At 42.3% G+C, this 26,644-nt stretch overlaps 2 protein-coding genes across 4 annotated transcripts in view; one reads left to right on the forward strand and one right to left on the reverse strand.

The window, feature by feature from the left end:
- Positions 1-7,006: 7,006 nt before the first annotated feature.
- On the forward strand, positions 7,007-10,788 carry OPN1SW (opsin 1, short wave sensitive). The gene is made up of 5 exons (XM_025471586.3): positions 7,007-7,466; positions 7,740-7,908; positions 8,430-8,595; positions 9,033-9,272; positions 9,900-10,788. Exons 1-5 carry the CDS (start codon positions 7,115-7,117, stop codon positions 10,017-10,019), a joined length of 1,047 nt encoding a protein of 348 aa, XP_025327371.1. The 5' UTR covers positions 7,007-7,114; the 3' UTR covers positions 10,020-10,788.
- Positions 10,789-11,486: 698 nt separating this feature from the next.
- CALU (calumenin) overlaps positions 11,487-26,644 on the reverse strand; it is a 29,253-nt gene continuing 14,095 nt past the window's right edge. For 2 of the 3 annotated variants that reach the window (XM_025471583.3, XM_035698628.2), the window contains 5 exons: positions 25,055-25,248; positions 20,829-20,995; positions 19,609-19,669; positions 15,223-15,422; positions 11,487-13,926 (listed from right to left, as the gene is read on the reverse strand). In XM_025471583.3, the coding sequence (XP_025327368.1) occupies positions 13,822-13,926; positions 15,223-15,422; positions 19,609-19,669; positions 20,829-20,995; positions 25,055-25,248 (727 nt within the window). In that variant the 3' untranslated portion in view covers positions 11,487-13,821. Of the gene's footprint in view, positions 13,927-15,222; positions 15,423-19,608; positions 19,670-20,828; positions 20,996-24,787; positions 24,982-25,054; positions 25,249-26,644 lie in introns of all 3 variants that reach the window. The other variant, XM_049093377.1, reaches the window with a different exon arrangement.

Below are 26,644 nucleotides of genomic sequence, written 5' to 3' on the forward strand. Positions count from 1 at the left end.
ACTGATGGTTATGTCTAACCAGATGTGCCTTCCCTGCCACATCAGCAGCAGGCGCAGTTTGTGGTTCCTAGAGGTGGAATCTTCTCCCAGGCTGGCAACCAGCCCAGGCCGGCTGCACTCCAGCGGGCTCTGCCTCTCTCTTGGCTCTCTTCACTCCTCCCCGGCCCAGTCTGGAGCCACACAGATGCTCCAGGCAGGGCCCCTTCCCCAGGACCAGCCGTTTCTCCCCCATGGGCTTTGTGGGGGTGCTGGTGGCAAAAGGCTGAAAAGAAGCCAGGGTCCAGCAACCTCCACTTTCCAGGGGAGCCCCAGGTCTGAGGAATCCTGTCTGGCATCTCTGGCACCCCATGAAGAACGGCCCTTCTTTCTTCCCTCATGATTAGACCACCAGAAAAAAATCCTCCAAATCATTAGCCTCTTAGATGAGGAAGTAGAAGGCTGATCTAGATCACCTTGACTAAAAGACATGTGCTAAATTGCTCAGTTTCCTCATCTGTCGGGGGTGGGGAAAGTAACACTTGCCCTATGTGTCTTAGGGGTAAGACAATGTCTGTGAAAGCAGTCTACAAACTGTAAGGGGCTGTATGAAGGAGATGAGTTCTTCTGATGGCAAGATGGGGGTCGGGGCGGGGGGTGGAAAGACTCAATAGGAAAGTTGCTCTTTAATGCTTAAAATAGGCTGGGCAATATATTCTATGTTTTATAGCTATTATTAAGCCTCATAACAACCTTGTGAGACAGGTGTCATTCCCACTGTAAGAAAAAAAAAACATATCTACATTCAGCTTACAAGAGGCACATTTATCTAAGTTTAAAGCCTGTTTTAAACACAGTACATACTGCTACCCAGACTTTCTAGAAAACTAGAGATGAGAATACATCCTGTAGATACTCACACTCCCTCCCACACCCCAGCCTGCCCTGCTCATCCTGCCCAGGGGAGGATTCAGGGAAAAGCCTACTAACAGGGTAAGTGTGGCGGCCTGGGTGGGTACCTTCGGGCTGTGGGCTTCGAGTTTCCCGCCTCCCAAAGGAGAGCGAGGGGGAGGTTCAGAATCTGGGGTCTCAGGAGACCCCAGGGTGGGGGGGGGGCCTGCCTGGCTAACTTTTGCACTTCCCCTGTACCATATCCATCACCCTCCTCCCCACCCACTACCACCCAGCCGTGCTGCTTGCTGAAGGCAGAGCCCTGTCTTGTTAGTCTTTGGGTCCTGCCTGTGTCTGGCACTTGGCAATCCTGCTGACAATGACTCCCAAGCATTTCTATGTGCTGGGTTCTGTGTAATCACTTTACCAAATTAATCTCATCTTCACAGCACAACTGTTATTGTAGACATCACTTAGCAAATGTCTGTGGAATGAATGAGTGAGTGAGTACGTGAAAGAAAAGTCTCATGAGAGTACACAAAAAAATCACTAGTGGCAACAGATATTGAGGTCAATCCTCATCTCTTGGCTCCAAGTAGAAACCATAAGCCTGAAGAAACCCTCCTGCCTTCTGTGCTTTTAAGCTGGCTTCCTAATGAACCAACTCCTCTCTTGGATAGGCAGGAAGAGAATGGCCCCTCACTTGAGAGAGAGGACTGGCCAGCGTTCGTCTCGGCGGGGGGGGGGGGGGGGGGGGGGGGGGTGGCGTGGGGGGGGGGGTGTTATTGTCTCCATCCAGGAGGGCCAGACCAGACAACTGGTTCTGCTAATTAATCGTGGCCAGGAAGAAAGGCAACAGCTCATCTATTCTAAAACCAAAGAGACTTTTTTGGGTAGCTGTTCCCCAGCTATGAACTGGCTTATAAATAATAGCACATTCAACACGTCATTCTGTTACCTCAGCACGCATTCCCTAAATTGCTCATTTTGGTAGATGTGCCAGGAAGTGAGGTGGCTCCAAGAGAGGCTCTTAGGGCTAAGAATGTTTCAAGGATGACACCGGGGTTGGATTTCAGCCAGTGCTTCTCTCTGGGGGTGCTGTTCAAATTTGGTGCAGGATCATTCTTCTTTTTTGTGGCCTGTCTGGAACAGTGTCCTGCCCACTAAATACCAGTAATCCCTTCCTCACTGTTGAGACAGCCAGAACACCCCCCCCCCCCCCGCCCCCGCACACTGCCAAATACCTCTAGGATGGCAGGGGTCTGGGGAGAGGATGGGGAGAGGAGTACTGCTCTGGTGGGAATCCACTGGCACCTACCCTTTTTCCCTAGGCTAAAATTACTGTGGCCTTGCTGTGGGCACTAGGCCTTTAGGCCCTCAATGACTTGTTTGTCTCTGTGTTTAACAAGCCACAGATAGAATTCTCTGGGGACAATAGTGGCTCTACCTCTAGGGGCTTCCTCCCTTTGTCTCAAGAGAGGATAGTTTTTAGTCAGGCAAATCCTTTGATGATTCCTCATTTCTGTGACAGCATGTAGGCCTTTCTCTTATCTCATCATTTGTCCGGAGAACCCTTATGGGTCAGTATTTAACAGACAGCATTGTCACAACACACCATCTCAAGTTCATTGTCACCTCCTATGTATCAACAACACAACAAAAGTCAACACTGGTTGCCTTGAGAGAGGGGAAATGGATGGGAAATAAGGTGCTTCTTCACTGTATATTCTTTTTTTTTTTAATTTTTTTAATTTTTTATTTTTTTTTAATTTTTTTTATTTATTTATGATAGTCACACACACAGAGAGAGAGAGAGGCAGAGACACAGGTAGAGGGAGAAGCAGGCTCCATGCACCAGCAGCCCGACGTGGGATTCGATCCCGGGTCTCCAGGATCGCGCCCTGGGCCAAAGGCAGGCTCCAAACCGCTGTGCCACCCAGGGATCCCCTCTTTTTTTTTATATAGATGGATTTTATTTATTTATTCAAGAGAGAGAGCACAGAGGGAGAATGAGAGGAAGAAACAGATTCCCTGCTGAGCAGAGAACCTGACTTGGGGCTCGAACTCAGGACCTCGAAATCATGACCTGAGCCGAAGGCAGACTGATGGAGCTACCCAGGTGCCCCTTCACTGTATATTCTTCTGTACTTTTTGAATTTTCAGTCCTGGACATGTCTATAACCCACTCAAAAACAAATTAAATTATGGAAATCTAAGCAGAGAGAAGCAATGATTAGAGAGGGCAACGAGAAATATATTTCAAGAGTCTAGGGAGACTCAGTATCCTCTGGGTCAGAACAGGCCAGTGGAGCTGGTATTTGGCTCCCAGCCTAATGGTTCTGGTCTATGTCCAGTTCTGAATTATACTTTGTGTTGAGTCTGTATTGAGGGGTAATAGGCATATACCCAATCCTGTGAAACTGGTTGTTCTGTCTACTTGGGAATGTTGTTGAGGACATTGTTTATTGTATCACACCAACGGCTCCTTTGTGTAGTTCCCACGGAGGCATTCTTGTCTGTCATAATCCCAAGAACAGTTGGTTTGCATTTACTTTCTGGACACTGAATTATGTAAATGTGTAGCTGCTAGAAAGCATGCATGTATGGTCATATTTCAATTTAATTCCTGACTTTTGAACTCCTCACTGTTGTTCTCTTTCTTCTTTTGCTCCTACATTTGATTCATGACTTCTTGTTGTGGCCCATATATTCCCCACAAACCTCTGTCGAACTATTTCTGGAAAGGGTGGGAGTATAAATGAATAAACTCTTAAAGAGAATAGGAAAAAAAAAAAAAAAAAAGCCCAAACACTAAAACTATTCAAAAAGGATCCTCTTTTTGGGGGCTCCTGGGTGGCTCAGTTGGTTGAGCATCTGACCCTTGGTTTTAGTTTGGGTCATGATCTCAGGGTGGTGAGATCTAGCCCCACATTTAGCCCCACCATAGAGCGGAGTCTGCTTTGGATTATCCCTCTGCCTCCTTCTGCCCTCCCCCTGTTCTCTCTCTCTCTCTCTCTCTCAAATGAATAAATGAACCTTTATTTTTTTTTTAATTTTTATTTATTTATGATAGTCACAGAGAGAGAGAGAGAGAGAGAGAGAGAGAGAGGCAGTGACATAGGCAGAGGGAGAAGCAGGCTCCATGCCGCGGGAGCCCGACGTGGGATTTGATCCTGGGTCTCCAGGATCGCGCCCTGGGCCAAAGGCAGGCGCTAAACCGCTGTGCCACCCAGGGATCCCAATAAATGAACCTTTAAAAAAATCCTCCTTTTCTAGGACTTTCCTTTTTTCTGGACAATTAGAATGATTGGAAAAACAAATTTCCTCTTGACCATTTGGTTCTGGACATTTATGTGTAAAACTAAATCAGTAGTTCTTAACTGGAAAGTAGGGGACATGGAATGGTTTTACCTCTCAGGGGATATTTGTGTCTGGAAACATTTTTGGTTATCATGACTGAGGTGGAGCTAGTGCTATTGGCAGCCAGTGAGTAACGGTCAGGAATGCTGTTAAACCTCCTACAATGCGTAAGACAGCTGCCCTTCCCTCAACAACAAAATATACCTGACATAATTTTCTGTAAAGCCTTAGTATATTATCATGTTCCTAAATCAATAAAGTGACTTTAAACCCGAAAAGTGCACCACATACATTAAATGTACTTAAAATGTCTTCAGTTTTTATATCATTACCCTCCACTTTACCCCCTGTACCATCCTCAAAATCTTTCTGCTCCCTACTCTATGGCTTCACTGACTCTGAAAATTTGATGTCCCCTGCGTCAGTTTATACTCTATGCTTGGGTAAGGCTCTTTTTGGCCTGAGCTGTCCACCACCACCACCTCGCACTCTGAGCCCAGGCATCTGCCCCATCTTACTCAGGGCTGAGTTGCTCCCAGCTTGGGCCCACTGCCCCTCCCTCTGATGTTGGGTAGAATACGGTCAGAAGGGACTGTTTGGAAAGGTTTCAGGACCGACCTAGTAGGGGCCGAAGATGCAGCCACCTGGGTAGTGCAGTGACAGGGCCTTGGGGTGTCTTTTGCCCACATCAGCTGGGATGGTAGCCCAAGCCCAAGGGTTCCTGTCAGAACCATTTACAGAGGTGGGCAGCTCAGCAGAGCCCTGAAGACAGCAGAGGTTGACTCGCTCTACTCAACACAGGCTAACAGCCCCCATGGCCTTCCCAGAGGCAGGTCTTCAAACACGGCCTTCGGGATGGCCTCTGGCCCAGGTCAAAAGAGCCTGCCTGGGGCAGAGGACCAGCTGACCCAGGCATCTAGTGGAGACAAAGTGGCCTTGCATTTCCTGGATGCTTAGCTGGGTCTCTGCCAGGATCCTAGCTGTGGGTGCGTGCCCGTGCGCACACATGACACGGAGACCCCAGTCTCTCACAAGTGGCTGGCAAGTCTGCTCTGAGCCTTTCTAGCTCAGGATTCAAGGGATAGATTTCAGTCCTAAGGTGTGGACTTTTGGAGTTTCAGATGGAAAGCCACAAGTGTTTGCTCAGCTCCCCTAACTTGGTGGAATCAAACTCAAGCACTTTCTCTGCTGCCCTAGAGAGCAGCTCGAGCCTCTGCTCAGCTTCCAGACCACCAGCTCTTGCCTTTTGGAGGCTCCTTGGATATTCCTCCAGGCAGAGTTCAGCAGGCGGCCTGCAATCTGAGGGGAGTTTGCATGCAGATCTAAAGCCCTCTTCTTCTGTGGCGTTATCCTTCCAGGAAACCTACTTTCACTCTTCTACTCTGGAGTCCTAGACTCTGTCCTCTGACTCTTCAGGAATAAAGGTTGGGACTTTTCTGCTGGAGTTCCAGCTGTCCCTTGCCAGTTAGCCTGGGGAGTGTCCTCAGGAAATAATCCATTTACCTGTAGACGGTTCCTTTCATTCGAGGATTGGGTCCTTTCTGTTGCTGCCTGCTTTGGGGTACCTTATAGCGCTTTCCAGGAGATGTTTCGCACATTTTGTCCAGTTTATAATTTACCCCGCGGAGGGATTTCTCTGATACAAACTACTGTGCCACCAGGGGCCATCCTTTGGCTTCCACTTAGCTGTATTTAAAATGCGTGGCTTGGGGCAGCCCCGGTGGTGCAGCGGTTTAGTGCTGCCTACAGCCTGGGGTGTGATCCTGGGGACCCGGGATCGAGTCCCACGTCGGGCTCCCTGAGTGGAGCCTGCTTCTCCCTCTGCCTGTGTCTCTGCCTCTCTCTCTCTGTGTCTCTCATGAATAAATAGATAAAATCTTTAAAACAATAAAAAAAATAATAAAGTGCGTGGCTTTTATCTACATACTCACGGTCTGCTGAGGTGGGGCAGAGGGCACATTCACAGGGCTGAGGTGTAGTGTTGTAGGCAGAGCTTAGGGCAGAGCTGGTCTCGCTGAGGTGGGCTGTGCGGACGAGGTCTGGAGTCCAGCTCTCACAGCTGGGCAGGACTTGAGAGCAGGCAGGGCCAAAGGATGGGGGCTTGGGCACTGCTGAGCTCAAGGCAGGGCCAGGGAGCAAACTAACCTCAGCCTGGCTGGGAGGGAGGGGGGAGATGGGGGCATGAGGGCTCTGAGCAGAAAGCACACCCTCTCTGGGTAAAGTTAACAGGAAGAAACAGGCAGCCAGGGAGGCCTTAGACTTCAAGCATTGTCCAATTGCCCTTGTGCCCATCTGTGAAGGCTGTTTACTAAGCTGCTCCCAGGGCGCTCCCCAGGATGCTCCCCTGGCTCTGCCCCTTCCTGGGGCATGAGGCTGCTCCCCAGGCTGGCTGTGAGTCCAAGATCTCTGGAGAGGGAGACTTAGGGGGCACCTTCCACAAAGGAGCAGATGGGAAGAGAAACACATAGGGATGTAGTGGTGCTGGACACCAAATGGAAAGGCATGCCCTCAATAGCTTCGTTCGAAGGACACACACACACACACACACACACACACACGCACACAATGGTGGCCACAGCTCTGTTAATATGGGTCAGCACCCCCAGGTTGCAGTGAGCCAATTCTTATTCATTCTAGCACCCAGTACTGCATATTGATTCTTTGAGCCCAATATTTTTATCCTCTCAAGAACACACAATCAGCTTTAGGGCCACAAAAGGAGGATGAGGTGGGGGCTTGGACAGCTCTAATCTCAAACTTTGTCCTTAGGAGGCTTAGGATCAGGACTGATCATTCAGGGAGCACGGAAGGGGCTTTGGAGGGTGGGGCAGAAGTGGTGGTGGGATGGTAATCTATAAGAGGAATCAGAGAGGGTGGTGGACATCCCATGAGTAAGATGTCAGGGGAAGAGGAGTTTTATCTGTTCAAGAACATCTCCTTGGTGGGGCCATGGGACGGGCCTCAGTACCACATCGCCCCTGTCTGGGCCTTCCACCTCCAGGCAGTCTTCATGGGCTTTGTCTTCTTTGCAGGGACACCACTCAATGGCACGGTGCTGGTGGCTACCCTGCGCTATAAAAAGTTGCGACAGCCACTCAACTATATTCTGGTCAATGTGTCCCTGGGGGGCTTCCTCTACTGCATCTCTGTCTCCACCGTCTTCATCGCCAGCTGTCAGGGATACTTCGTCTTTGGCCGCCATGTTTGTGCTTTGGAGGCCTTCCTGGGCTCTACAGCAGGTACTGCAGGGGAAGAGGCTGGGGGGAGACAGGACTACTCCAGATTTGGAACCAGGGACCAGACTGTGGGGTTAGAGTGGGTCCCTAAAGAGGCCTGGGGGGACGGGATTTGGTGCTCTTTATCATCTGGGTACAAAGCACCCTGGACTAGAAGTTTGACGAACTGAGTCCCAAACTCCACACCAAACGTCAGCCCAAAGCGCCTCTTTCCCCGCTCTGCCTGCCAGGCTGGGTGGGGCTGTCTACCCCAATTACCCTCACGTTTCACTACAGGTCTGGTGACAGGCTGGTCACTGGCCTTCCTGGCCTTTGAGCGCTACATTGTCATCTGTAAGCCCTTCGGCAACTTCCGCTTCAGCTCCAAGCACGCACTGATGGTGGTCCTGGCTACCTGGACCATTGGTATTGGCGTCTCCATCCCACCTTTCTTTGGCTGGAGCCGGTGAGAGTGTAGGGCAGTGGTGCTGATTTAGCTCGGAGCTCAGGTTGGCGTGGGTGGAAAGAGTTGGGTATAAATTTAGTCTCTGACCTCTTTTTTGTTTTGTTAAAGATTTATTTTAGAGAGAGAGAGCGAGAGCACTCGTGCACACACGGGGGTCGGGGAGGGGCAGAGGCAGAGTCTTAAACAGACTCTGCCCTGAACGTGGAGCCTGATGTGGGACTAGATCTCATAACCTGCCCCAGGTGAAACCAAGTCAGGCACCCCTGACTTGCACTTTTAAAGAGCTGGTGGACTAGGTGAGGGCAAGGCCTGTGAGAGGCAAGTGCTAACATTTATCCTGCAGTTGGAATTGCTATAGCTGTAGCTGGTAAAGACACAAACTGCCCCTGCATGAAGTCCTTGAGCATCCTCTAAGTGGAGAGCACAATCCAGGAATCTCAGCTCCCACTCCATTCATACTTGTGGTGAGCCCCGCAGCGAGCAAGTGCTTGTCCAGTGGGTGAGTGCTTGGTCCCTTGCAGGTTCATCCCGGAGGGCCTGCAGTGTTCCTGTGGCCCCGACTGGTACACCGTGGGCACCAAATACCGCAGCGAGTATTATACCTGGTTCCTCTTCATCTTCTGCTTCATTGTACCTCTCTCCCTTATCTGCTTCTCCTACTTGCAGCTGCTGAGAGCCCTCAGAGCTGTGAGTGATTTTTGAGGGTCAGGGAGGAAAGGGTCAGGGAACTCCAGAGGAGGGAAGAATGAGTGGGTGCTTTCAGAACATAAGACATCTGGAAATGCCCACAGTCAGGTAGAGGGGATATCTAAAAGCAGTGAGGGAAGTGGGGGCAGGCAGAATGATGAAATGGTGTGAAGAGTAGGGCGAGGACCTCTCTGCTCAAATATGTGTGGAGAGATTCATGTGATCTCTTCCAATGTCGCAGACTGTGCCATCTCCATCTTGCCTTCCTCAAGGAAGGAGAGCAAGAGGCACTAGGCCAGAAGCTGGGACAGAAGAGAGGCAACTGGAGTAGATGCGTGCAACCCCTCCACCCCCTGCTGCCAGCCCCAATAGAAAAGGGTGGAGATGTGGGAGTTGAGGGCCAGGGAGAAGAGGATGTTTCTCTGTGCTCTGCCCAGGTTGCAGCCCAGCAACAGGAGTCAGCTTCAACCCAGAAGGCCGAGAGGGAGGTGAGCCGTATGGTGGTGGTGATGGTGGGATCGTTTTGTCTCTGTTACACACCCTATGCTGCGATGGCCATGTATATGGTCAACAACCGGAATCACGGACTGGACTTACGGCTTGTCACCATTCCTGCCTTCTTCTCCAAGAGTGCTTGTGTCTATAACCCCATCATCTACTGCTTCATGAATAAACAGGTAAAGCTCTCTAATTACATTCCTATGAGATTCCAGTTCATAAGACCTGGTTCTCTTCTCACCAACAACTTTTGATTCAGAGCTCTTGAACTCAAAAGGTTTCTAAGAGTGAACAAGGGAAGCCTTTGGTAAGCACAGGGAGATAGGTGTGGTCGTCGAGACAAAGTAATAGAACCCAGAGAAAATAGAACTTGAGCCATAAAAAATCTGGTTGCTCTAAATGGCAGGATGAGAAATGAAAGGGTTTTGCTTTCTTGAAAAATAATCATTCCCCTAAACTCCTAATCCTTCCACTTTACAAGTTCTTAGTCCTTTCCTTTCCTATTTCTAGCCCGCAGGAGCATATGCAAAGCACAGAAATCACAATACATGCATAAATCTCTAACACATCCTATTATCTGAAGGTTCCAGGTGGCCTCCTATCCCAAATCATGAATCTAATGAAAACCCAAATTTAGGTGAATCTAGGAGAGTTCCTGTCTTGTGGGGCAAACTCCTTGCTTTGAGAATAAATAACTTTGTTTCTTCAGTCCCCAGAGATGGATTCAAAACCTGTCAATGGAAACAAAATTGGCAATTCTTTCCAACCAGAAGCACCTTCTAATAATAGTGGCCCTTCCCTTCCAGTTCCGAGCCTGCATCATGGAGATGGTGTGTGGGAAGTCCATGACAGAGGATTCTGAAATGTCCAGCTCCCAGAAAACAGAAGTCTCCACTGTCTCTCCCAGTCAAGTTGGCCCCAACTAAGGTGCCATACTGGCTTATTTGCAGCAACAAGGGTTTTACATTTAGGGAAATTTCTTTCTCTCTCAAAAACCAAACTACTAACAAAGCAAAAACAGATGGGAATAATGGTAATTCAGGGAGTCAATTTTCCATTTTCCTACCATTCCTTTCCTACCTACAAAGCTATTGTTCCAACTGGGTCTACTAACATGGTCTATGGCCATGTCAACAATCCTCGATTTCTACTCCTAAGTGGCATCATTCATAGCATTTGGAGAACTGATTATATATGAGGGACAATAAAGGAGTATGGCTGATTTTTCAGTGTATGGATAATAATTACCTTCCTTTTTGCCAATATTTTTCCTACTGGGAATCTGAGAGGATACATTCTGAATTAGAACTCAAACACCTTAGAAATGGGAGAGAGATAAAGAAAAAAACTGAAACTTTGAGTAAGCCCAAAATAGGAGTTTGAAAGAACTTCTTTATGCCATCACTGCCAGTAACCCTATAGCTCTGGCAAGGACAGCCATGTCCAGAAGTTCTTGAGCCAGTATGAGTTATTCTAGGTGCTCTCCCACCCAATTTAGCTAACCCTATATATCTCTCTTAAAGCTGCATTATTTAGTAAAGTTAATATTTAATTCCCTTCATGTTCTCAAATGACTGCCCATCTTAATACCATTTATAAACTATACCAGAATGTTCAAAAAAACTGTTTTACCTTATAATTTATGCTTCCCCTCTGCACCTCCTGAAAAAGAGCCTTTTTGAAATAAAAGATAAATGTGTGTACATTCAGGAATGGCTTGTTTGGTATCAGGTAATTATGTAATGAGCAGCTGGACTCCTCTCCAGTTATATGGCCCAAGGAAAGCAAAGAAGGGTTACAGCTGTAGTGAGAAAGATGCCAGATTTCAGAAATAGAAAAAGAATAATCTGGGAGAAGGCAGAAGTTGGATGGGGAGGGAGTGTGGTAAACCTTCTAGGAGACCTCCTTTTCTTGACATTATATAGCATACATAATTCTAAGCATGAGTTTTTCTTTTTTTTTTTTTTAAAGCTTTTATTTATTTATTCATGAGAGACACAGAGAGAAAGAGAGAGAGAGAGGTAGAGACACAGGCAGAGGGAGAAGCAGGCTCCATGCAGGAAGCCTGATGTGTGACTCGATCCCAGGTCCCCAAGATCAGGCCCTGGGCTGAAGGTGGCGCTAAACCGCTGAGCCACCCAGGCTGCCTGTGAGTTTCATTTCTTTTTTTTTTTTTATTTATGATAGTCACAGAGAGAGAGAGAGAGAGAGAGAGGCAGACACAGGCAGAGGGAGAAGCAGGCTCCATGCACCGGGAGCCCGACGTGGGATTCGATCCCGGGTCTCCAGGATCGCGCCCTGGGCCAAAGGCAGGCGCCAAACCGCTGCGCCACCCAGGGATCCCTGTGAGTTTCATTTCTTAAGAGAATAAAGGACATACACATTCCCCACAATGAATGTAAACAGTTTTATTTAGAAACAGATAGGTACCTGTTTGCATTATAGAATATAAAACTTGGTTTACACTCTATAAAAAATAACCAGTATCCAAATTCAAGAGAGCTAGCATTCACAGAACACACAATGTGGGTGTGTAGCTACTGTTCACCAGCCTCAGGCTTGACTTAAACCAAAAAGATAATCCAGGGGGATCATTAGAGATTAGAGTACAACACTTGCTGCTGAGCACCCAGCATCCAGAAGTTGCCATTTTAGCATATGAAGGTTTGCTTTCTTTCTTTCTTTTTTTTTTTTTTTTGAAGGTTTGCTTTCTAAGTGCATGACTTTAACATAAGGCCTGGGTTCTCTGTACCTAGGGAGCTGCAGGGCTCAGTTCATGTGCTCTCTCTAATCCCAGGTTGACATTATTATCTCTGATCTTCTTAACGATAAAAATGGGGAATCTGGAGAGCAGGGAATTTATATTCCCCTATACTGGGGTTAGACTTTAAAAGAGTGTATCCACTCTCAAGAGCTCAATGTAAAGGCCAGGATCAAGTTATGTGATAATCTGGCTTTTTACCAGGCTAAGTAGTCCACCTCAACATGATCATGGAAGACCAAAGGATACACCTAGGTTCAGATTATAATAATCACCCAGCACCACCTGAATGTATTATCCAGAAAGATATATGAAATAATAAAGGTTAGATATACATATATTTATCTTAGTAACCTGAGGGCTAAAAAGTTTGGAATATAATAATTCTTCTCAAAAGAGGTCCATCTGTAAGAAAAGGACCAAAAAAGACAGAGTTCATGTTACATAAGATATGGATAAAGTGAGTTGGGAACAGAAGGTGGCTTCTTCAGCTCTTTCTACAGTGTCCCTCTCTTTGACAAGGATTGACAATTTGCTGATCCATGATAAACTTTTTGGGGGGCAGCGGGGATGGGGGCTGATGGGTCAAAAGGCAAGAAGGTTGAGCAATGGTCCTCAAACCAAAGAGTCCTCTCAGTAGGCCCTCTCATCTTTGAGTCTGAGTTCAAGCTCTTCAGCTGACACAGAAACAGGCCTGGGAGTAAGTGGTTAGCATTCTGAGGTATGAGGATCCCTGGTAAATTCAGCAGCATGTGGTTTTTGGAAACCAGCCCACAAGATAAGAACACTGCAACCAAGCTCCTAACTAATACTGCTATTTAACCTCTGTCTGAAAGAGAAAGAGAAGAAAAAAAAAAATCCCCAATATGCTGGGAGGTTGTAAGCTTCATATAAGGTGGCCCAAATAATCTCTATTTCATCTCAGGGTTTCTTAAGAGAACCCTCATTCAGTGATCATTTCTCTCATTAAAGGCACTTTCAATGAAATAACATAATTGGCAAAGAGTACATTTTAACTGTAGTGAAAGCAAGATTAATTCCTAGGAACACCTGGGGAAAGAGGAGTTGAACGGGGCGCTTACAGTGATTTAATAGGCAAGACAGTCTTGAGCACTTCAACAGATGCATACCCAGAAAAGTGTGGAAAAGTGTGTGCCCTGAAAACACTTGTATTTTTCCCTTAGTTTTCCAGCTGTTTCTATGTATAGCTCTGTAAGAGATCACACTCACTACTTGATTGATTTTCAAGACATGGCCCTAACTCTTCCCACCACAGCTGTGCCTAGCAAAATTAGCAAACAGCCAGTCCTACTGGGAAAAAAAAAAAAAAAAAAAAGAATGAAATCAAGTCGAGCCAAGCTTTCTGACAGCACAGGGATCTGTCCTTGCCCAGATATTGCCACAATCAATTGCTAGACTTAGAGCAATTGAATGGAATATGTGGCCCCTACTACTTATGAAATATATTTTTCAATAGGCAAGATTAAGTGTTGTCTCTCTAAATATAAATTTTGGGGTATATTTTTTTTCCTTTTCTCTCTCCTAAACATTTCTTATTGATCTCAGGCTTAAAAAATTAGTTAAGTCAAAATTACAAAAATTATATGGCAAGGGTTGAGAAAGACTGAAGGGCTAATGTTTGCCTACAAGCATGAGTCAAGGATGTTGATCCTTCATATCATACTCCCAACCAGAGAACAAATACAAAAATAAACACACCATGTTATACATAATACAAAGTGTAAATCTACAAACACAAGTGTACTAATTAGAGTTGTTCCTCAGAAGCACAGTTCCCTCCAGTACCTCAAGGAGGAGGAGGAACGGGGACGGGATGGTTTTCATTACGCCTTTTCAGGTCTTAAAGTTTGTAATAACAGTCTCAGTAGCGCAAACAATTTCATGTGAAACCAGAAGCTGTAAAAATAAATTACTTTTGAAGAAATGTGGGTTCCTCTGTCTACAGCTCAGAACTCATCATGCCGTACTAAGGCCTCACCAAAATCTGTGGCCTGGCTGCCCACAAATAAATCATACTTGTCAACAATCTCCTCCTTGGTAAGCTTGCCATCCTGAAATTAGAGAGAAGAGTGAATTGAGGCAAAATAGATTTCCCACTCCAAATTTAGAAACACTGCCAAAGAACAAAAGGGGTTAGTCAGGATTTATGATTCTAATTCCCACTAAATTAAATGTGAACTCAATCTTCACCCTCAACCCTCCACAACACACACACAAAGGAAGAAAACAGCAATTAGTACAGTTTTCTTATAAAGAAAGTTAAAAATGGAGGGATGGAAATAACACAGCTCAATAACTGAACACCAGAGATACGTCAAACAAAATGTGGGACATCTCCTATGTATAGGTAAGAGACAGGAAGAATTGGGGAAAATACTTTAAAGTGAATCAAGTCATTGCCTAACAGGAACAATGAAATCTGCTAACGTCCTCACATAGTCTTCACCCCCGCTATGCCCTAGCCACCAATCAGATTCCAGACACAACTCCAAATGAAGGCTCAGACACTCAGCTCAAAAATTATCTAGGCCAGATTCCGAAGGGATGACCTTGGGAGTTTCCTTTTCTTTCTTTTTTTTTTTTTTTTTTCTTTTTTTGGGAGTTTCCTTTTCTCACGTATCTCAGGACACAGCACCTGGCTACTAAAGCGATTAAAGCAAGAACTCAAAAACAGACTGACCCTTAAAAAAGCCTAATGCTAAGACACTGCATTTGAAACAGAAGTTTGGCCTAGATAGGACAATGTTCAGCATACCATTCCTCCCCTCCATCTTTAGATTGATTTTCAGCATACTCTAAGCAGAGCATTCAGATTGCTGAAAGGCATTCAGATTGGTGAAAAGGTGACGGCTTAGTGAGACTTCAATTCTTTTAATGAAATAAATGCCTCAGATAATTGATGAAGGACAATTTTAACAAGCTCCAGAGAAATGCTGATTTATAATCCACTACAAAGAACTTAATTTTAAAAAGTATATTTAAAGAGGAAACAATCAAATTTGAGCAAGCAAAATGAGCCTGTAACAGGTAAAAGAACAAAGGAAAAAAAAAGCAGAGAAAATGTTCTGGGGATCCAAAGATAACAGATGATGCATGCTGGACACAGGCTACATACAGAGGCTCATTTCTGAAGCAAATGCCTTCAATGTGTGAATACTGGGCGATGGGATTTCTAAAATCAGATAGCTACTGCCCTGTAAGTTTTCAATAGCTGACTTAAGATTAGTAGCAGACTTAGACCAATTAAGACCTTGCATGCTCTATGTACCTTAACAGGAATGGTTTAGGCAACACCCCAGAAACAGACTTCGCTCACTGCTATGTCCTTTAGACATGGCCAGACTTACCTTGTCTTGGTCTGATTCATAGACTAGATGCCTGGCTTCTGCCTCTGCATGATCATAGTCTGAGGGGAGGATCCAGTCTTTGGTCTCTTCCTTGTCCATCTTCCCATCACGGTTCTTATCTCGAAACTCAACAAACTGTTCTCTTTCTGTCTTTACCCACTCTGGCTCATCAGCATTTCCATCATGGCTGTACATGTCACCTGCATGCACAGATGTATATAATGCAAAAGGTGAGTCTGTCTTTTCTCTAAGACTGTCACATGGTAATCTGGCTTAATTAACTCTTCTTCCTCATCCATTTGTACGGGACCTAGTAGCAGTAACAAGGGTATTTTAGGTCAGAGAGGCCTTAACAAGTAAGGCATTTTCCCGAGGCTTACTTAATGACCTTGTAACAAGAATATTTCCAACTGCTTAATGTCCACAATAGCTAAAATATGGGGAAAACCCAGATGTCCACAGATGAATGGACAAAGATGATGTGGTATATATATATGCAATGGAATATTACTTAGCCAGTAAAAAGAATGAAATCTTGCCATTTGCAAGGACATGGACAGAGCTAGATAAATACCATATGATTTCACTCATATGTGGAATTTAAGAAACTAAACAGGTTGAATATAGAGGAAGGGAAGAAAAAATAAAAGCAGAGACGGGGTAAACCATAAGAGACTCCTGGGATCCCTGGGTGGCGCAGTGGTTTAGCGCCTGCCTTTGGCCCAGGGCACGATCCTGGAGACCCGGGATCAAATCCCACGTCAGGCTCCCATTGCATGGAGCCAGCTTCTCCCTCTGCCTGTGTCTCTGCCTCTCTCTCTCTCTCTCTATCATAAATAAATAAAAATTAAAAAAAAAAAACCATAAGAGACTCCTAACTATAGGGAACTGAGGGTTGCTGGAAGGGAGGTGGATGGGGGGATGGGATAATTGGGTGATGGGCATTAAGGAGGGCACTTGATGTAATGAGCACTAGATGTTATATGCAACTGATGAATCAATAAATTCTATCCTTGAAACTAATAATATACTATATGTTAACTAAATTTAACTTAAATTAAAAATTATTTTTAAAAAGAATATTTTATGCTGCTGCTTTTATGAGTGCAGAGAGTCCTTAGCTCTTAGGAAATGCAGAAATAAGGGGCAATGACTAGCATCCAGAAAAAATAAAGACTATACTTTTAGAATTATGTGAGTGGAAAAGTCTGAAAATTCCTAAGTTATACATCAAACTTGCATGCAAGATATGGGGAACATATATTACATATATTACATAGGTCTAAATAGTTTCTAGCAGTTCTAAGCAAAGGTAGTTATTTAGTTGTGATAAAAGTAATTCATATGTTGAAACCCACAAAATGGAGGCTGCTCTACTAGCATGGCCTACGCCATAAATCTAAACCTAACTTCTGGGAAACACTACACTGCCAAGGAAATTTAACATAAACCAATCATAATTCTCCAACTCAGCTTTAGCTAACTTACCTAACCCTAGAAAACAGAACCTACTAGCCCTATAAGGAAATCCCTGACCTTCTAGCCAATAATGCTGTTTCTGCATTGCTTTCTTCTAATGCTTTATAAAACCCAGTTTTACTCAAAATCCCTTGGGAAGAGTGTTCCACTGCTTATGAGGCATTGCACTCCCCAATCCATAGACTGTTTTCCCTTGAATAAAGGATGAATTCATTACTAAACAGTATTGACAGCTGCTACTATCATTTTCCCCAACTTGAAGGCTTAGAACTACTTTTTTTTGAACAAAGGAGGAGTACCTCAGAGCAGGACTTGCCAGTTTTTTTTTTTCTATGCCACAGCATATTCAGAAAATGTAGTATTTGTATGATCCATTAGGCCCAGTGCACCTTATTAGCTGTCCTATGGGTCAAGGAGACCTTTCACAGTACATATGAGGAAATTCTGAATTAGGGAATAAATGTGTGCTGTAAAGACAAATTTTAATATATTTTTTATTTTTTAAAAGATTTTATTTATTTATTTGAGAGAGAGAGAGCATGAGTGACTGAAGAGGGGGACAAGTGGACTCCATGCTGAGTGCAGAGCCTGACTTGGGACTCAGTCTGAGATCATGACCTGAGCAGAAATCAAGAGTCAGGGCAGCCCCCGTGGCTCAGCGGTTTAGCACCGCCTTCAGCCCAGGGCGTGATCCTGGAGACCTGGGATCAAGTCCCACACTGGGCTTCCTGCATGGAGCCTGCTTCTCCCTCTGCTTATGTCTCGGTCTCTCCCATGAATAAATAAATAAATAAAATCTTTAAAAAAAGAGAAAAAGAAATCAAGAGTCAGACGCTTAACCAACTGAGCCACGCAGGCACCCCTTAAAAGACATACTTTTAAAAGAAGCTAGAATATATGACATAACCTAAGTACATTTTAAAGCTAAATGAGTAAAGAATATTATTTAATTTTCCATTTAAAAAGGATTCAATCTTTCTTTTAACATAATCTCAAAAAGTTCTTTTAGGTTTTAGAGATGTATACATAACCCAATGCTTATAGATGAAATGAGATGATGACTGGGATTTACTTCAAAATAAATTAAAAAAAAAAAAGAAGCAGCAGATATAGATTTAAAAGTACTGGCCATGGGCTGATGGCCATTAGGTACATAGTGGTTCATTATACTAGTCTAATTTTGTGTATGTTTGCAATGTTCTATAACAAACTTAAAGAATAAAAATAACAGTATAACTCCAGGGACTTCTTATTAATGTTAAATGTAAGAGACAAGGACCATTTACTTATGATCTCATTCCTCAACAGGGCAGAAACTAGCCCTGGCATATCCCCCCAAACTGGAAGATACTTTTTGGGATACTTTCAGGTTTACAAAGCCCAGCATCCCTAATGTAAAAGTGTTCACAAATTGATGATTTGTAAAAGAAAGCAACAAATCTACATACACACCTGAGAGCTTTAATAGTTTCAAAATACAATTCCTCTGCCCTTGAATCTCTATGATAGGGATGCAGAAAGAAATCTCTCCTTATTTGACCTCGGTGCTTGATAAATGATGGTACTTAACAGTTATAAAACTTAGTTCCTCTCCTCTGGAGGTTCAAATGAGTTCTTCAGTTTTAGCAATGGTGATAAAATGGCAAAAGCCAAGAATGAAAGGATAAAATATTGAAAAGTGGAAATAGTCAACTTTGAAACAGGCTCAAAGTAAATGCACCCAGACATTTATTTCCACTACGGTGATGAACTCCACTAAAAATAATCATTTTGGTAAAAAAAATTTTCTACTGTTCATCCCTTTCTTTAAAAAACTCAAAACACAAAACACAAAAAAAAAAAAAAAAAAAAAAAAAAAAAAAAAAAACTCAAAACACATCACTGAGTCTTTAAAGAAAAGAATGGTTAAGTATTCAGGAGTAATTCAACTAGAATAATAACCCTAAATGTAAGTAGCAAGCATAATTAGATAAAAATCTAAGAAGTAACTCATTTAATTCAAGGGACAGGTGGAAAAAAAGAGACAGAGGACCTAGACAGAAAATACAAACAGAACACCATGGAAAGAAGCAAAGGCTCTAAGAGAAACCCGCGACTCATGGTCATTTATTCACCCACTGATCTCTTTTATTCTGTTCCCTATCTTCTTCTCCTGGGTTTCCCAATGGCAGCCTAGGCTCCCTGAAACTCTTTATTGTCGATTCCATAGGCATCTGGGATGAACCGCATCAGTGCTATCCCATATGGCAGCCACTGGCTACGTGGAGCTATCAAGGACTTGAAATGTGGCTGGTCTGAACTGAGATGTACCGTAAGTGTAAAATACACTTTAGAAGACAATATGAAAAAAATCCTTAATAATTTATATTGATAACACATTGAAAGTATAGTACTTTAGAATATTAGGTTAAATAAAACATATTATTGAAAATAATCATGTTTAGGGCAGCCCGGGTGGCTCAGCGGTTTAGCACCTCCTTCAGCCCAGGGTGTGATCCTGGAGACCCGGGATAGAGTCTCATGTCAGGCTCCCTGCATGGAGCCTGCTTTTCCCTCTGCCTGTGTCTCTGCCTCTAATTCTCTCTCTCTCTCTCTCTCTCTCATGAATAAATAAAATCTTAAAAACCAAAAAAAAAAAAAAAAAGAAAGAAAAAAAAAAGAATCACGTTTAAAACATTTTTTTTGATGTGACTATCAGAAAAGTAAAAATACGTATGTAGCTCACATTTACATTTTGATTGGATAGTGCTGCTACAGATACTTTATCACCACCCACTATTATTCATGCTGGTCTGGCCTTAATGTTGTGCTAAGAGTTGACCCATAGGGGCCAAATTATTTCTATGGGCAAATACACTTCCATTGCTTCTCAGCTTCTCCTAGGAAAAACAGTAGAAACAGACTTACCAATATACTCTTCTAGGTCAATGAAACCATCGGCATTCTTATCTATATCCTCCATTGTTTCCTAGGCAGAAGAAAATAAGAAGAGACTATTAAAGTTAGTATCTAGATGAAATTTAGGCAATAATTTATCATTAAAACACATACATACACATATATGTGTGGGTATGATTAAACCACAGGAAATTGCTTAGGGCACCTGGGTGCTCAGCTCGTTAAGCATCTGTCTTTGGCTCAGGTCCTGGGATCTAGCTCCGTGTAGAGCTCACTGCTGGGGTGGGGTGGTCATGCTTCTCCCTCTCCCTCGGCCCCCCCCCCCCCCCCCCACGGTTTGTGTTTTCTCTCTCAAATAAATAAATCATTATTTTTTATTTTTTAAAAAGGATTTCATTTATTTATTCATAAAAGACAGAGAGAGAGAGAGAGGCAGAGACACAGGCAGTGGGAGAAGCAAGCTCCATGCAGGAAGCCCAATGTGGGACTCGATCCTGGGACTCCAGGAACATGCTCTGAGCCAAAGGCAGATGCTCAAAAACTGAGCCACCCAGCAGTCCCAATAAATAAATCTTTTATATATGTAAGTATGTATGTATGTATGTATGTGTGTGTGTGTGTATATATATATATATATATATATATATATATAAAATAAGCCATAGGAAATTGCTGTTTTTCTAGCTAAAAAATGGTAAAACATTACTTATTTTTTATGCTTCAACCCAAAATAACTATGAACCCTCTTGGAGGAACACTAGCACTGTTCAATGACCTATCCCATCAAGCCCACAATGATACGGAATAGCCCCAGTCATGCTGAAGTCATTCTAACGGGAGATGTGACAAATAGGTCAATAGCTATAGTCTATATTTCATGTTTACAAAACTATAAAGCTTATAGTTTATGTCTTATTGGTAACTGCCTCCTGTGAGAATTCTTTAAGTATTACTATTAGTGCCTGATAATTAGTGCCTGATTCATAATATTACTATTATGGAATATTTTTAAAAATAGGATTTTCCTGGGGTGCCTGGCTGGCTCAGTCGGTAGAGCATGTGACTCTACCTAGGGGTTATGAATTCAAGCCCTATGCTGGGGCTTAGAGCTTATTTAAAAATAAAAGCAAATCATTCTTCCAGATACAAAGTAAAGGCTAAAGAGGAAAGACAGTGGAAGTAACAAAAAGAAACTGAGTTTCTGTTGAGAATTATCACTCTTCACCAACCTGTACTACTATATCTTTCATGTAGTCATATTCCTCAGGGTGCAGGAAAGCTGTAAATTCCTCCTTTGTGGCAATGAGGTCTCCATCCTTGTCTGCCATTTTAAACCTCCGCTCATCTCTAACCATCATTTGTTTATAGTTAAATCCATCATCAGGGTCTGGATCATCTAGAAAACAAAACATTTACGTCAAATCTTAAGACTTCCACAAAACATGAAAATGTGTGGGCTGAGGAATCAATTTCCAAGATGAACCAAGTAAAGAAGAAATAAGCTGATTACAAAGGTAAAATTTTAACGGTGTGAAAACATTCAGTTTTCATAATCAAAATCAGGTGCAAATTAAATGTAAATGTTTGCCATTCCACATGGAACCCTGACTCCTTAGCTATGTAACCTATTACGTGATGCTTTGCTATTTTTGAAGTTAAGGTTATGAGGGTTCAAGCTTTCTGGTTATATTTGAGAGGCAGTGCTAACATCATACTATCTGGGTTTGAATCCTACCACTTTTTAGCTGTGTGACTGTGGGCAAGTAACTGTGCTTCAATCTATTCATCTGTAAAATGAAGATAACAGTGGTGCCTATTGCGCAGGACTGTGGAATGAGCGAATAAATCTAAGTGCTTAGAATAGTGCCTGGCATATAGTGGGCATTCAACAAATGTTAGCTATTGCTGTTTTTATTAAACATTAGGCTCCTGAGGCACCTGGATGGCTCAGTCAGTTAAACATCTGCCTTCGGCCCTGGTTGTGATCCAAGAGTCTTGGGATGGAGCCCCACATCGGGCTCCCTGCTCAGTGGGGAAGACCACTTCTCCTTTTGCCTCTGCCGCTCTCCCCCTGCTATGTTCACTCACTCTCTCAAATAAATAAAATCTTAAAAAAAATAAACATTAGGCTCCCATTGAGAAGCTAGATACCAAAGGCCCCCTCCCCTATCTCATATTAAGCACACTTTGATTCAAGCAACAGAATATTACCCTTTGAAAGGTCACACTTTTGTTTTTTTTCAGTGAACTCAGATCTACTGTAAGTTACAGGTACTGTCTGCCACTCTTATCATCTCCCCCACCCCCGGAAGATTTATGGAAGATTCTAGAATGCAAAACTAATCTACAGTTACACGGGTCACGGGTCCCCTAAGAATAGGGGGAAGGAGAGCAGAATTACAGAAGGACATGAGGAAACCTTTTGGGGTGATGGATACATTTATTTATCTTGATTGTAGTAATGGGTTCACTGGTATATATCTATGGCAAAACTCATCAATTGTTCATTTGAAATATGTGCGATGTACTGTATGTCAATTATACCTTAATAAAGCTGTTACAAAAAATAAGCACTAGATTACAACCAAATTGAAGTTGGACCTACCCATCTGCTAGGATGTTGAACTACATAAGGAGTAGTTATTTAGTCTCTATATAAGAATCTAGAAGAATGAAATTCAGCTTGAGAAAATGTGGAGTTATCTGTAGTAAAAAAACCCAAAACAAATGAACAACAAAAAAAAGTCTTTTCAATCTGCTGTGTGGACCAAAAGATAACATGTGAAGATATTATGAAATGTAAAAGACACCACCACATTAAAGCTAAGAAACAATCTTTCCTAGAACATACTGATCAAATAAAAAAAGATATGGCATTAGTTTTATAAAAAGGCCCACAGGGCCCCTTTAGCAATAACATCACATTGATTTTTGATACTGTAGTTCAATCTTTCCATACTTTAAGCACTGTTGGGAAAACAAAAAGTACTGTTCTATTTTCAGAGTTGGGTAGTTTGAAGCTTTATTCTTTGTTGAGTGTCAAAATTCTGTAAGACAGCTTATTGAATCATACTCAAAATCATAACAGGTTGGAGATGGGAGAATTTAAGGAAAATACACTTTTCTAAGATACTGAGTCATCTCTTCTAAACAAAGTTTCAGCACTAACTACATAACAAAAAAATAAGATAACAGAAGACAACTTACATATTAAGACTAGATTCTTAACTAAGAGCCCTCCTCTCTGCCTTAAGGTAAAATGTGGTGGCTACAATCCAGTAGCCTGATACATGCACATATATGAGGATGAAAAAGGAAGATAACTTTATTTTTAACAACTAAACTCATGTGTCTGCTGTCATTACTGATCGCCAGATCTATCCTAAGTACCAGTTTACTGTGCTATCCAGCCTACACAGTTTTGATAGGCTCTTATCTAATTTTGCTAGAATGGATCTTAGTATTTATCTGACTTGTGGTAGAGACAGTGTTAACTTTCCTTTTGTGGAAAGCAGATTCATTAAGACAGATTTTAATTAAAAGCTAAGATGATTTATACCTGAGCTCAAAAATTCAATCAAGAATGTACTCTCAGCTCACAAAAAACCCCTTAGCACTTCTGTAAGCCACCTTACTGCCCCAGCAATATCCACCCACATGCCTCAAGGGAAAGGTGCCTTATAAAGATATTTCCTCTCTAGTGAGTGCGTCAGCTTATTCAGCCTCAGTAGAAATACACATTACATTGAATCATTTGACCAAGACAGCAAAAGAGCTCTCAACAGCTTTTTATGCGCATAATCATACAAAGGGTTTAAGATTCATTCTGGGTAGCAAGTGAGCGTCTAGGTCTGAATAGAGATTTATTATCATATCATTTTGTTTAGATCACCAAGAACTTACCCTTCATTCTATTTTTATAAGTCCAAATAAATCAGGAGGGTGTTGGCTCTGAGCCAGAAAGCAAGAAGCACGGGTGCCTCTCCATCTGCACTGACTTTTTAATACACAGGTTCTTAATTGGGTGAAGGATATGTTTGGTTCTTGGCTAAGTGTCAAGCATGAACAGAGATTGCCACTTTAGTCTAAGGAATGAGAACAAGCCCAATACAGAAATAAAAGTCTCTTCACTAGAAATGCATGCAGTCCTGTAATTAACACAGACAGCTGGCTATCCAGTGGGAGAAACAGACCATTATACACTCACTGCTTATTAACCAGTGGTGGAGAATGCCTCCTTTAACCCAGAAATTTGCCTAATTTCCAGGATAAAAATGCAAGAAGTAACATTTAATATACATCTTATTTCAAATTGTAACCACATAGGGGAATCTCACTAACAAAAACATCCTAAGTCATCAACTCAGTAAGATCGCCACCTAGCATTCAGCAACAGGCAAGTGTAATACAGAAAAGAAAATTACTAACAGGTGGCCCAAGCACACAAACTACCAAATCCACAGAAAGCAATCAAAGTCATATTTATTTGCCTTGAAGCATTTGCATAGCAGGCTGATAAACTCATGTGCCAGAGAAAACAAATGGGAAATTTTCATTTCTAAACTTCATAGGCAGATACACTAAAATAGTTAAATTTTATCAAGAAAAGCTATTATACTTGATATTTACTTCATTAAGGAAAGAGCAATTTTCCTATTCTCACCAGTTATAAGGAATCTAATTTGGTTTGAATTTCAGGTCCAATATTTAAAAAATTTTTTTAATTCAAATTCAATTTAGTTAACATGTAGTGTATCATTACTTTCAGAGTAGCATTTAGTGATTCATCAGTTGCATATAAAACACCCATCATGTCCAATACTTTAATGTGACCATGTCAAGAGACATTTTAAGGTCTCCTGCTTTGCATTATTGAAATAATGTAGCCTTTTAGATGATATCTACTCCATGGTCTCTGAGGGATCACAGAAAGAAAAAATTGGTAAAATAATATCTGAATTGCTAAAGATGTATAAGATGCCAGACCTTAGAAAACCAAATTAAATACTTAATATATACATTTAAAGTTAATTTAAAAAAAAAAGAAATCAGTTCAGAATTGGACTATTTATTTATTTATTTATTGGACTATTTAAAATAAGCACAATTTCCTCCTTTCACTGTGTGACCCATTTGTTTCTTTGACTCAAGACCATGGTCTCTATCAGGCTGACATCTTGCCCCTTACCCAGGTAAGTGCCATAAGTCACGTTTCTGTACTCATCCCAGGAGATTAAGCCGTCTTGATTCATATCAAACTCGTGCCATTGGTTTTCAACATTGTCATATATGTATTTCTTCTGGGCGTGCTTAATCCAGGATTTCAGCTCCCCCTCCGTCACAAACCCATCTTTATCCACGTCTATTTTATCTACAATCATTCTACAAGACAAAACAGTTACGTTTCAAGGTGCCAGCTCCACAAGGCTTTTTCCCCCAGATAGTAGGGACCTACCTAAAACGTAGCCGTAGGTGGCATTTTTATACTCCTCCCAGGAAACGAGGCCGTCCTCATTGAGGTCATGCCCCTTCCACTGTCGCTCTACATCCTCGTAAATCCAGCGCTTTTGTGCAAATTTAATCCAGTCTTTGAGTTCATCCACAGTGACAAACCCGTCCTTGTCGCCATCTATTTTACTTACAATTTTTCTGTAGAAAATGCAGAGAAATCCAGCAAGAGGTTAAAAGGACACAAGGCTCTAGACTTAGCCAGGTGTGTGCTGTAGCCAGAAGTGTTGCCCAGCGCTAAAGCACGGACATAAAAGAAGTCTCCAAAAAAAAAACAAAAAAAACAAAAAAAACCAACAACAACAACAACAACAAAAAAAAACCTTCCAGACAGGCAACTGAAAATATTTCTCATAAATGGCCCGTTACTGATCTGAAATGAGCCTTCCAGATAAGGCAAGCAGAGTTCATAGTCGGTGCACTCACATGCAAACCCAATCTCATCCCTTTAGGGGCAGGTTATAGCCAGTGGTCATAATTCAGGAGTGAATATCCATTCCTATCTGGATTCTTCATTCTTTGCATCAAATAACATGCAAATCTTTATGTTTTTCTTTATTGCTTTTGAGAGAATCTCAATTTCTTGGTAAATAATCACAATCACTGATATGATTTTCTAAAAAATCAAAAATTTACACTAGAATTTTAAAAAATCAGTTGCTTTTTAAAAAGGTAACACTTTTGTTAAAAATATAAAAATACAAAGACAGTTCTGGGATCACTTACACCTCAAGTCAAGATTTAAAAACAGAAGCCAAAAAACCAAAACACACACACACACACACACACCCCCAAACCAAAAAGACCCAACCCCTCCCCCCATAAGCCCCCCCAAGCCCCCCACAGTGACACAAAGGCAGGACAAATGCATGTTTATTCTAAAAAATAGCTAGCAGCTAATTATACATTATGTTGAATTGGACTTTCACATATAACCACAAAGAAAGAGAACTCTGAGGAAATGATGGATAAGAATGTCTGCCCCTAACATACATGAGCTTAGAAGAATGTTAGTAAGTTGAGAGGGTGAGGATATAGATGATAAAGCAAAACTATAAAACTAAAGAATCAATATACTTCATCCTTCATCCTGGAGCTTTTCTTCCAGGTTTGCCATCTCAAGTTTAACTTAAGAATTTTGAAATATGTGCATGATATGAAAACCCCTAAAGATGCCACCACTCTAACTTATAGAGACACAGACAACCTATGTAAAGTCACCCAATTAAGTAGCCCAGTTTGGAACGGGAACTTCAAATCAAAATGTCTACGAGATCTGAAATCTTGGCATACTCCTATCCTCTACTATTTGCAGAATTGAAAGAAGTCTGTCACTTGGTAGCAAAGATGGTCTTTTCCCAGTTTGCATTCATTTCATGAATACAACACTGGAAAGTGATTAAAAATCACAGAGTACTTTAAAAAAAAAAAAAAAATCACAGAGTACTCCTGACACTATGAAAAGAGATTCACTTTGATATTGGTATGTTGTTAGCCTTAACTGTCTAGTATTTACTTAAACTCTGTAATGTAACAA

The sequence above is a fragment of the Canis lupus genome, chromosome 14 (assembly GCF_003254725.2).
Source record: "Canis lupus dingo isolate Sandy chromosome 14, ASM325472v2, whole genome shotgun sequence".
NCBI classification, from domain to species: Eukaryota; Metazoa; Chordata; class Mammalia; order Carnivora; family Canidae; genus Canis; species Canis lupus.